Genomic DNA, 11,154 nt, shown 5'->3' with positions numbered 1-11,154 from the left:
AGTGTGGGTGGACTGCATTTTTTTCCCCTCACACACGATCTCCCTCTCGGGCCGCTGTAGGCGTGTGCTGGAAGGCTTCACAAGTTGGTAAGTTTGTCTCGTTTAACCGTCAGGTCCCGAGTGCGACTTGGTCCCGGAGCTGAAAACATTCCGTTGTTGCATAAATGCTGTCCCTCCACGTTTCACCTCAGCTTTGATGAAGAGTCACTTGGACTCGAAATGTTAGCTTGCTCTCTGTCCGCGGATGCTGCCTGACGCGTGGTAATTTCCAGCGTCTGCACTAATTTGCTCCTATCTTGATATCGGAGCTCCTGCCTCAGAGGCAGAGACATTATAAATGGGCCACGAAACCGTCGATGGTACTGATTTTATTAAGAGACAAACGTGTCAGTCTAATTCAGACCCTGAGTCCTTAAGCAAGCGTCTACCTTCTAAACAGCACATAACGCTCCTCGACACATCTCAACCTGTTAATTAATCTGATAATAAATATTGCAGATGTTGGAAATCTTGAAGCCAGGAGATATTCAGCAGGTCGGGAGAGATACAGAGTAGCGCGTTTCTGATTGATGACTTTTATTCCAAAGAGCTTGTCTAGGAAAGACAATATTCCTAATGCAGCTTTGCCACCTTGCAAGTGTAAAAATCATGGGAGGGAAAAGAAGTAGAGTTCCTGCTTGCTAGTGAATTTGGCTGGCGGCTCACTCAACGGCTTTTGTTCAGTGGCTGGAAGTTTATTCCTCTGCATTTTTTTTTGTGTCGGCCAAACATGTCCCGAGTGTCCCTGCCCCTTTAATGGAGAGGGAGAGAGAGAGAGAGTGTGTGAGTTCTGGTGGGCGATTGCTGGACGCTTCACACCTTGGGGCTACACAGGGAGGGAGAGACATACAGCTCCTGAAAACAGCCCCGACGATCTGATTGCATAGTCAAGCCAACCCCCTCTCTCCCGGAGGTTCCTCTCAGTCACTAAACTGCATTCTGACTGCAGCTGGGAAACAGTGCGTTCGATTCCCACTTCTCCCACAACCTTCAGTGGAACCAGGGACAGGCATTGGGGGGGGGGGGGGGGGGGGGGGGGGGGGGGAGGCGAGATTAATGCAAAACCGACAGATTAACAGAAACAGGTAGCTAACTCTCAGTGCTTGCTGGGGAACAGAGACAATCGCTCTAAACAAATTATTTACACTCACCATTGAGCCGTCCATTGTTGAAACTTTTTTTGGGGGGGGATAAAGAAATGATGAAATTGAAAGTTAAAATAGTCACTGATTCGGGGGATGGGGGGTATAAGATTTTTTTTAATTGAGCGGTTAATATTTAACTTACTTCCACCCAGGGCTGTTTGTTTAGTCTATTTGCCCCCCCCCCGCCAGGGGCAAATATGAGGCGGTTGCCACGGGTGGGATTCTGCTGAAATTGACACAATCTCCTCCATTCTCTCTTTCGCCAGTTTCAAAGCGGATCTCCCCGGCGCCAGGCATGGCCAAGTGGCTGAGAGATTATTTAAGTTTCGGGAGCCGCCGTCTCCCCCCACAGCCTCCCAAACCCGACTACACTGAGAGTGAGATCCTGAAAGCTTACCGAGCCCAGAGGAACCTGGATTTCGAGGATCCCTACGAGGAGAGTGAGAGCAGAGGCCGGGCTCCAGACGCCGAACACTCGCTCGGAGTCTCTCCCCAGCACCAGAAACCTGCCAGCCCCGATATCAAGTATGTTTCCCCCAAACACCGCCTCATTAAAGTGGACAGCACCGAGCTGGGTAACAGGTCAAAAATACTGAGCGCAGAGGAGTCGAAGACCAAAGCTGAGTCGGTGAGTGCCCACTTTTCTACCTCTCCAGTCACTTTCCTATTCCAGGTTCTTATTTTCTGCGTAAAACTTCGGGGGAATGTGCCTCTTCCTCGCCCCCCCCATGTCTGTCTGGTCCCCTGTTGCTGCCCCAGGGCAGTCTCTGCCTCTCGTTGTTGCCCGCAGCTCACTCTCTGTACCTCATGCTCTCTGCTACTCCTGTTCTCCCCCCCCCCGCTCTCTTAACCCCGTCCTCCCCCCCCCGCTCTCTTAACCCCGTCCTCCCCCCCCCGCTCTCTTAACCCCGTCCTCCCCCCCCCGCTCTCTTAACCCCGTCCTCCCCCCCCCGCTCTCTTAACCCCGTCCTCCCCCCCCCGCTCTCTTAACCCCGTCCTCCCCCCCCGCTCTCTTAACCCCGTCCTCCCCCCCCCCGCTCTCTTACCCCGTCCTCCCCCCCCCGCTCTCTTAACCCCGTCCTCCCCCCCCCCCGCTCTCTTAACCCCGTCCTCCCCCCCCCCCCGCTCTCTTAACCCCGTCCTCCCCCCCCCCCCGCTCTCTTAACCCCGTCCTCCCCCCCCCCCCGCTCTCTTAACCCCGTCCTCCCCCCCCCCGCTCTCTTAACCCCGTCCTCCCCCCCCCGCTCTCTTAACCCCGTCCTCCCCCCCCCGCGCTCTCTTAACCCCGTCCTCCCCCCCCCGCGCTCTCTTAACCCGTCCTCCCCCCCCGCGCTCTCTTAACCCCGTCCTCCCCCCCCCCCCGCGCTCTCTTAACCCCGTCCTCCCCCCCCCGCGCTCTCTTAACCCCGTCCTCCCCCCCCCGCGCTCTCTTAACCCCGTCCTCCCCCCCCGCGCTCTCTTAACCCTGTCCTCCCCCCCCCCCGCGCTCTCTTAACCCTGTCCTCCCCCCCCCCCCGCGCTCTCTTAACCCTGTCCTCTGCCCCTGTTGCTGCCCCAGCGCACACACTGTCTTCATGCTGTCTGCTGCTCCTGTCTCTCTCTTTCTCCCCTCACCCCTCCATGGCCCTCTTAACCCTGTCCTCTGACCCCTGTTGCTTCCCCAGCACACTCTCTGTCCTCATGCTCTCTGCTGCTCCTGTCTCTTCCCCCCCCAAGACCCTCTTAACCCTGGCCCTGCCTCCTGTGTCATGCCCTTCCCTCCTCATGCCTCATCTAGTGATTACACTAGCCTTGTCGCTTCACCCTGCTCTCCCATACTGTCCATTTACTTGTCCCCCTTATCCATCTGTCTCTCCTCCCCTGACTATGGTGTTGCTGATCACACACCCCCCCCCCCCCCCCCGCCCCCGCCCCGCTACTGACTTTTCCTCCCCTGTGCCTCATGCCCCAGACCAGCATTTGTCTCAATCCGTACTAGGTGAACCGATCCTGGCTAGTACAGATGCTTTGGAATTGGCATCAGGACCCCTGACTTCAGGAGCTGCAAACTGAGTAGCATTTCGCCAGCCAGAAACCTCAGTAATCCAGTCATACGGAGAGGCAACGGAGATTCAGGGCTGTTGTGTAATTTCAAAGTTCTCTAAGCATTCATAAATCACCAGCTTAATATTTTCCATTGCATCTTTGAGTGACAGACCCGTAACTGTCTCTGTTTCACCCATTGTATGTCATACATGTCACTTACGAGTCTGTAATGCATTAAATCCTCACACAGCTGAATTATTGCAGACCCTATTAATTCTCTATGATTTACCTAAATGCTGACCTGGAGCCCTGATAATACTGTGATATTGCACTTAGGAAAGCAGTTGATGAAATATCATTTTTGTTTTACATGTTCATCTTGTATATTGTACACTAAGGTTCTTCAGGTGGCTGCATTTGATTTCGCAGTAATAGTTACCTTGAATTGATATCATTGCATTTTGCTGATAGCTCCATGCAGCTGGCAAGACTGCTCGTTAATTGGCAGAGTGATGTTAAATGTTTTCTGACTGGCTTGGCTACCTTCAGCCCGGGGCTCATTAATTCCTGTCAATTCTCATCAAATGATAAAGTCTTTCGAAGCATTTTATTTTGTCTCGCCTTGTCCTCCCGTCCCCATTCCTGTTTTCTCCTCTTCGTTTCCAAAGTTTCTGCCTCTCATTGACGACGATGACAACAACAACTTACAGAGCACCTTTTGACATAATGAACCATCCCAAACACCTCTCAGGAGCATTAGAAAACAGAGGACAATGCTGTAAGGAGATACTGGATCAGATGATTAAAAGCAGTAAAGTTTAAGGAGCATTGGAGAGGAGGAGAGTGAGGTGGCAAGGTGGGAGAGGGTCTGAGGCCTAGAAAATGCAGTGACCAGTGGTGGTGTGCTTAAAACTGGAGGTGCACAAGAGGCTGGAATTGGAGGAATGTAGATGTCCTGAAGAGCTGTGGGTTTGGAGGAGATTATAAAAAGGGAAGGGCGATGTCATATTGTGATTTGAAAGCAAAGACGAGAATGTTAGAATCAAGCTGCCGCTTGAGCAGGAAATTCATTTCATGAACATGAGTTCAGAAGCTCCCCTCAGAGTCAGATGTAACACTGAGGTTGCAAACAGACCAGCTTAAACACAGAGCAGCACCAGGAAGGGGGATGCAGTTAACAGCAATGACCTCCTGTACAATGTAAAGAAAGTATCTTAATATTTTTATGTAGTTTTCATTGAATTGAAATGGGAAAAGGACTGTTTCAAATACTGAGGATTGTGGAAGGGTGGCTGTGTTCTTTAAAAGCAAGTTATTGATGCTTATTTGAGTGCTGTTTGTTCACCTGGATTGGGGAAAATGGTGTTGAGGTTATAGCAAGCAAGCTTGAGCTGTGGCTGTTGGGAGCTGGAATACTAAGGGAGATTTGGCTGGTAACAGATCACAGAATCCCTATAGTGTGGAAGCAGGCCATTTGGCCCAGCAGTCCACAGCGAATTGCATCACACCCCACCCCACCCCTGTAACCCTACATGCCCCATTGCTACCGCACCTAGCCTCCACCCCAGGGGCAATCCACCTAACTTGCACATGTTTGGACTGTGGGAGGAAACTGGAGCACAGGGAGATTGTACAAACTCTGCACATACCCAAGGGTGGAATCAAGGGTGGTCCCTGGCGCTGTGAGGCAGCAGTGCTAACCACTGAGCCACCATGCCGCTCTAAGTAGCTGATTGGTCTGTGTAATTGTGACCTGTTGCTGATGACAGAGGCTTTCTGTCTGCCAACAATAATGTGATTGGCTTCCAGGAGCTGAGCAGCTTGCAGATATGAATGAGAGAATCTGAAGCCCCCAGACAGGGCGACAGACAAGGCCTGGTGTGTCGGTGTTGGGGTAAGGACATGGCAGATGGTGCTCAGGCCCTAAAACATGTATAACTCAATATTGAGCCCATAAGGCTTCAAGAGTTCCCAAGTGGAAAATGAGATCCTGTTCTTCCAGCTTGTCCTGAGTTTTGCTGGAGTACTGCAGCAAGCTCGAAACAGAGACGCTAGCTACTGCACAAGGTGGTGACTTGAAGTGGCAGGCAACTAGAAGCTCAGGGTCACTTTTTTGTGGGTAGAACATAAACGCTCTGTGAATCGGTCATCTCGACTACGCTTTGTTTTCAGAATGTAGGGCAGACCACATTGTGAGCCGTGAACGCAGGTTGAGTGAAGTACAGGTAAATAAGTCCATCACCTGGCAGGTGTGTCTGGGGCCTTAGTTTGGAAAAATTTCATTAAATTTGGAATTTTACATTCTTTGATAAAATCTTTAATTTTTGTCATGACCCTGTGAGCAGCGGGACACAGTGCCCTAAGTTAGTGAAGCATGATAACAAATGGATGGACCTGGTGTCTAGGGAATGGAGTTTGGAGACCAGACTAAAGACAATGGTTTCAGCCGCCCCAGTGTTTAATTGGAATTATGTGGGAGCAGGAAGAGAAGCTATTGCAAGAGATTCTTTGGTGACCCTTCGTTAAGAATGGACTGGCGCTGGGTACGGTTACTTAAGGACAGCTGCCCAGTGCTACCTCAGTTTGTTTCCAGGGTGTGCGGCTGTACAGTCCTTGAATGTACCATGCTGAATGATTCATGTACCGACTGCAAACCACAAAGCAAAATTGAAGGAAAGATTTTTCGCGGCTGTCGCTGCCAGTTTTGTCATGTGATCTGCTGCCTCCACCACACACTTCCAAGCATTAATACATCCTTCAGTTATGCAGCGTTCCCACCACCACTTCGCAGAAACGGAATAGACTTTGTTACCCAGTAGGATTTATCTTGCCTGTTCATGAATTGGTAGCAGGTTTTTTTTAAATTTTACTCTGATCTCCAGTATTTTTGTGATTAGTTTAATATGTTCAGACCAAATGTAGAACACTCGGTTTCTTTTGAATGGTGAATGATGTTCCTCTGTGGCTCATTTGGAGCAATGCCCAGCTGATCATTGTACAATTCCAGGACACATTTGGACATTTGGCAGCGCCACTCCCACCAAACTCCCGCGGCATTGATCACCCTTCAATGGCAAACCTAGGTTGGGAGCATCCGTGGGTTATTCAGATGTCGGGTTGAGGGGAGCAGTGCAGCCCTTATTCTCATGAGTCTGTAACCAGTTGCAGTGCTTTAGCTGAAGTGGGCTGATGTAGCACAGGCTAGCAACCAGATCTGGGCCTTGCTGTTCCTCAATGTTGTCTTTTACACAAGGTACTGGAGCCTAGATGGGAAATTCATGTCTGCTTCTAAAAAAGAGTCTTCACCTCGATGATCTACTGTCACATTACAGGAATTCACACAGTGATTGGAATATCACGCAGACCAGTTATCAATTATCTTTCCTTTCATTTGTTCCAGCTGCATGGAACAACAGCAGATCTACAATAAAGCTCCCCAATTGAATTTTGAGCGAGCTGGGTTCGTTTTATTTACACCATCCCAATTGTATTTTTTCCTTTGATTTGCAATGGCATTTCATGCTGTAGGTTTCCACCAAATGAAGACTAGACTCTATTTTCAGACTTCAGCTCAAAGGTCATTGTGCAGGACATCATGACTGACAACTGGGATAGAAGAAGTAATAAATCTAGGAACAACCGATGCCAATGTCATGTTTAAAAATCTTGTAGGAGGAAGGGGGCATTGAGGTGATGAGGTCAGTTTTATCCCCTTTTGGAGTAAGAGTGTGCGTTGTTAAATTCAAGTGCCTTGAATTTAAGTGAGGATACAGTGGGAACACCACAGTGCAGGTTAGTGTATTTGAAATTTGCAAAGAGAAATGGAAGTAGGAGAGTATCCTGACAATCAGTTTTGTCAAAAATCTGAAGCCCACAAAGGCTGGAATTAGGGAAGAGGTTTCAAAGCCACACCTACAGGAAAGACATGACGTTTTGCCTCGTAATCCTGTCCTGGAAGGTGAGGAAGGTATTGTGACTACGTCATACAGTAAAGTTAGCGCATTCCTTGCATAGGCTTCAGATTAACAAGATTTAAGGGGTTTTGGATTGTTCCAACATGACTTTGGATTCTACTGTGTCCAATAAAGGAGACGCCTCTTAGTGCCAAAGAGAGTGGCGTTTTTAAATCAGTCAATTTAATCGTGTCTTGACTGAATTGCCATCTCGCTGATGGCAGCCAAGGACTGGCATTGGTGGTGAATACTATCAAAGAAGGCTGTTTTGGTAGGCATGATGTAATTTCCTGCAGCATCTTTACAAAACCGCTTTTGTGACAAACAATCAAGACAATCCAAGTGCCCTGATCCTACGGAAGAAGTTGTTTCTGCCACTTTAAAACCCCTGTGTTTGCATTAATGGGAATTAATGTGGAGTTAAGGCTACATTCCAATCAACTAGTAAGTGTCAGATCAGCTTCAAGGAGCTGAGTGGCCTACTCTTTCTAATTCATATGTTTATATTAAGTTGTAAATGGAGGGTGAAAACAATATTTATGAAAAGGACAAATTCAAAATACAGTGGTTCTGGAAATCTGAAATAAAACAGAAAAGACTCAAAACAGTGAGTAGGGCAGATGACATGAGTGGAGAGAGAAAAACAGTTTAGGTCTGTGATATTTCTTTTCACTCACCGTCACTGAAATTGGAAAGGCATGAGTTGGCACTGGTAAAAGTTGCCGTGAACCAAAAGAATTGTTGCCGAAGTGCGTCATTATAAGGTCCATAACTGAGAAAAGTGCTCTTAATTGTACATACTTTAGTTGTGACCCATCATGTATGGGACATTAACCAGATGTGATTCTAACCTCCTTCCTTCACCTTTTGGAATTTGGATTCTGCACCTAGCTCAGACTGGCAATAAGTGACGACTGCCAACAATTACTTTGCGGCAATTTAGTAAGTCTGCCTGGTTCCTGTATCTTCAGTACTGAGTGGAGAAAGTCCGCAAAGTAGCAAGTGAAACCTCTATGGCATTATATCCTCCACTGCCTGGCTTGTCAGCCTGCTTCTCTGACAGCCAGTCACGTGCGAACCATTATTTCTTCCAGTTAAAGGTTAGGAACAATGAAACTGTCAAGCACTCTGTTTCCTTGTCACCTAGTCAGACACCTCTGGGGCTATCGGTTTGAACTGAACAAGTCTGGCTGCAATCTAGGTGCTCTAGTTCATTCCAAACTGAGCTAATGACTCAATGTCTTCTCTGTCACAATGATTGCATATTTCACCTTGGTAATGGGTCCTCTCTACTTGTTGATTATATATTTGACTCCCAACCCACCAGTGCTTTGATGTTAAAATTTTATTTCTCTTATTTAAATGTCTCTATGGCCTCTCCCCTCTATCTCTGTAAGTTCCTCCAATCCTCTGAAGTCTCTTGTGATCTTTCAGCTCTGCTTTCTTGTGCACCTAAGCTGTCTTCATCCAGTGGTGGCTTTCAGTTTTGCACCCAAGCTCTACAATTCCCTCCCTGAAATGTGTTAAAACTCCCTCTCCTCCATTTAAGATGTCTCTCAAAATCTCCCTGTCTAAGCATTTAGTTAGGAGAGGCAGATGGAGTTTAATTTAGATAAATGTGAGGTGCTGCATTATGGTAAGACAAATCAGGGCAGGTCTTACACACTTAGGGTCAAGGTGAAGAGTTGCTGAACAAAGAGTGCAGGTTCATAGCTCCTTGAAGGGAGAGTCGCAGGTAGATAGGGTGGTGAAGAAGGTGTTTGGTACGCTCGTCTTTATTGGTCAGTGCACTGAGCCTAGGAATTGGAATGTCATGTTGTGGCTATGCAGGACATTGGTTAGGGCATATTTGCATATAATTCTGGTCTGCCTGTTCTAGGGAAGAGGTTATGAAACTTGAAAGAGTTCAGAAAAGGATTTTGCCTGGGCTGGAGGGTTTGAGCTATAGGGAGAGGCTGAACAGGCTGGGGCTATTTTCCTGGAGCACCAGAGGATGAGGGTTATAAAGGTTTATATCATTTATGATGGGCATGGATTGAATGAATAATTACGGTCCTTTCCCCAGGTTAGGGAGTCCAAAACTAGAGAGCATGGGTTTAAGGTGAAAGAAGAAAGATTTAAAAGGGACCTAAGGGGCAATGTTTTCACGCAGAGGTTTATGGAATGAGCTGCCAGAGGAGATGGTAGAGGCTGGTACAATTACAACACTTGAGAGGCATTTGGATGGGTTTATGAGTGGGAAGGGCTTAGAGGGATATGAGCCAAATGCTGGCAAATGGGAGTAGATTAATTTAGGATATCTGGTCAGCATGGACGAGTTGGACTGAAGGGTCTGTTTCATGTTGTACAACTCTGTGACTCTGACCTACCCTAATGCCTCCTCCTCTGACTGAAAGTCTCAAGACATGTCACCGATAGTAATTAACTGTGTTAAAGCTGCCCGAAGTATGCCGATTGTAAGACGTGTGTTGGATTCCATCTTGGAATGGCAGCTTAAGCATCATCGTCGAAAGCTCTCCAGAAATCTTCTCTTTTTACAGCAAACTTCAGACCCTCCATTATTGTCTAAATCAAATGAGGATGCAAACTCAATCTTCTTTGGCTATTATTTGTTAATTTGTTTAGCCACTTGATTCAGTCTGTACTTCTATGTTGCTATTGTCAAGCTGCCCGTTGGGAAACTTATTTTGGTATAGTCAGTAAAGATATGAACGTTTTATTTCACCAATTCAAATGTTCTCCCCAATCCATCTTCTGAATCAATGGCATTCTTTAGCATGTGAGCTGCTAAATAAACAGCTCAGCTTTTTAAAAAAAATCACAGCTACATGAAGCCCTAATGGTGTGCTAAACAGTACAGCAAACACGTTGGCTCAGTGGTTAGCACTGCTGCCTCAAAGTGCCAGGGACCCAAGTTCTATTCCACCCTTGGGCGACTGTCTGCGTGGAACTTGCATTGTTCTCCCCTTTTCTGCATGGGTTTCCTCCGGGTGCTGCGGCTTCCTTCCATGGTCCAAAGATGTGCAGGTTAAGTGGATTGGCCAGGCTAAATTGTCCATAGCATTCAGGGATGTGTAGATGGGTTACAGGGAAAGGGTAGAGATGGTAGGAACTGCAATGCTAGAGAATCTGAGATAACACACTGTAGAGCTGAATGAACACAGCGGGGCAAGCAGCATCAGAGGAGCAGGAAAGCTGACGTTTCGAGTCGACCCTTCTTCAGAAGAAATAGTCATTTCTGAAGAAGGGTCTCGACACGAAACATCAACTTTCCTGTTCCTCTGATGCTGCTTGGCCTGCTGTGTTCAGCCAAGCTCTACAGGGAAAGGGTAATGGGTCTGAGTGGAGTCCTATGAGCGTCGGTGTGGGCTTGATGGGCCGAAGGGCCTGTTTCTGCACTGTCTGGATTCTATGAATGGGGCTGTGGAAACGTGGATAGTAGTTTGGGCTAATGCCTGGCTGATTGCTATATGCCTAAAGTGTTGCATCCAGTTGTTTCGTCTACTGTAGTAATCTCAGTGTGAGGTCAGTCAACTCAGGTTGGCCTGGGATCGAGTGCCAAGCTTTACTGTTGTGTTTAGATTGGAAAGCAGTCCTGTTATCGGACATGCTCATTAGCTGCCATGCAGAAATTTTCAAGTAACTTCATTTCTTTGACACAAAGTTGAGTTGGTGTGAGTGAGAGATAATGGGAACTGCAGATGCTGGAGAATTCCAAGATAATAAAATGTGAGGCTGGATGAACACAGCAGGCCAAGCAGCATCTCAGGAGCACAAAAGCTGACGTTTCAGGGTCTAGGCCTGAAACGTCAGCTTTTGTGCTCCTGAGATGCTGCTTGGCCTGCTGTGTTCATCCAGCCTCACATTTTATTATCTTGAGTTGGTGTGAGTGTCTGTTCTATAGAAAAGTACAAGCTGCTTTTTACAAGAAGTGGCTGTAACATTATATTATAACGAGCTTGATGGACACTTCCTGCCCTGATCGCTTTCGT

At 47.6% G+C, this 11,154-nt stretch overlaps 1 protein-coding gene across 3 annotated transcripts in view; it reads left to right on the top strand.

The window, feature by feature from the left end:
* shdb (Src homology 2 domain containing transforming protein D, b) overlaps positions 1-11,154 on the top strand; it is a 274,286-nt gene continuing 263,132 nt past the window's right edge. Inside the window, exons 1-2 of one of the 3 annotated variants that reach the window (XM_048559431.1) lie at positions 1-87; positions 1,451-1,812. In XM_048559431.1, coding sequence (XP_048415388.1) covers positions 1,480-1,812 — 333 coding nt within the window. In that variant the 5' untranslated portion in view covers positions 1-87; positions 1,451-1,479. Of the gene's footprint in view, positions 88-872; positions 999-1,053; positions 1,125-1,450; positions 1,813-11,154 lie in introns of those variants that run through there. The other 2 variants (XM_059638557.1, XM_059638558.1) reach the window with 2 other exon arrangements.

This window comes from Stegostoma tigrinum, chromosome 30 (genome assembly GCF_030684315.1).
Source record: "Stegostoma tigrinum isolate sSteTig4 chromosome 30, sSteTig4.hap1, whole genome shotgun sequence".
NCBI classification, from domain to species: Eukaryota; Metazoa; Chordata; class Chondrichthyes; order Orectolobiformes; family Stegostomatidae; genus Stegostoma; species Stegostoma tigrinum.
This window is presented reverse-complemented; position numbering and strand designations above follow the sequence as displayed.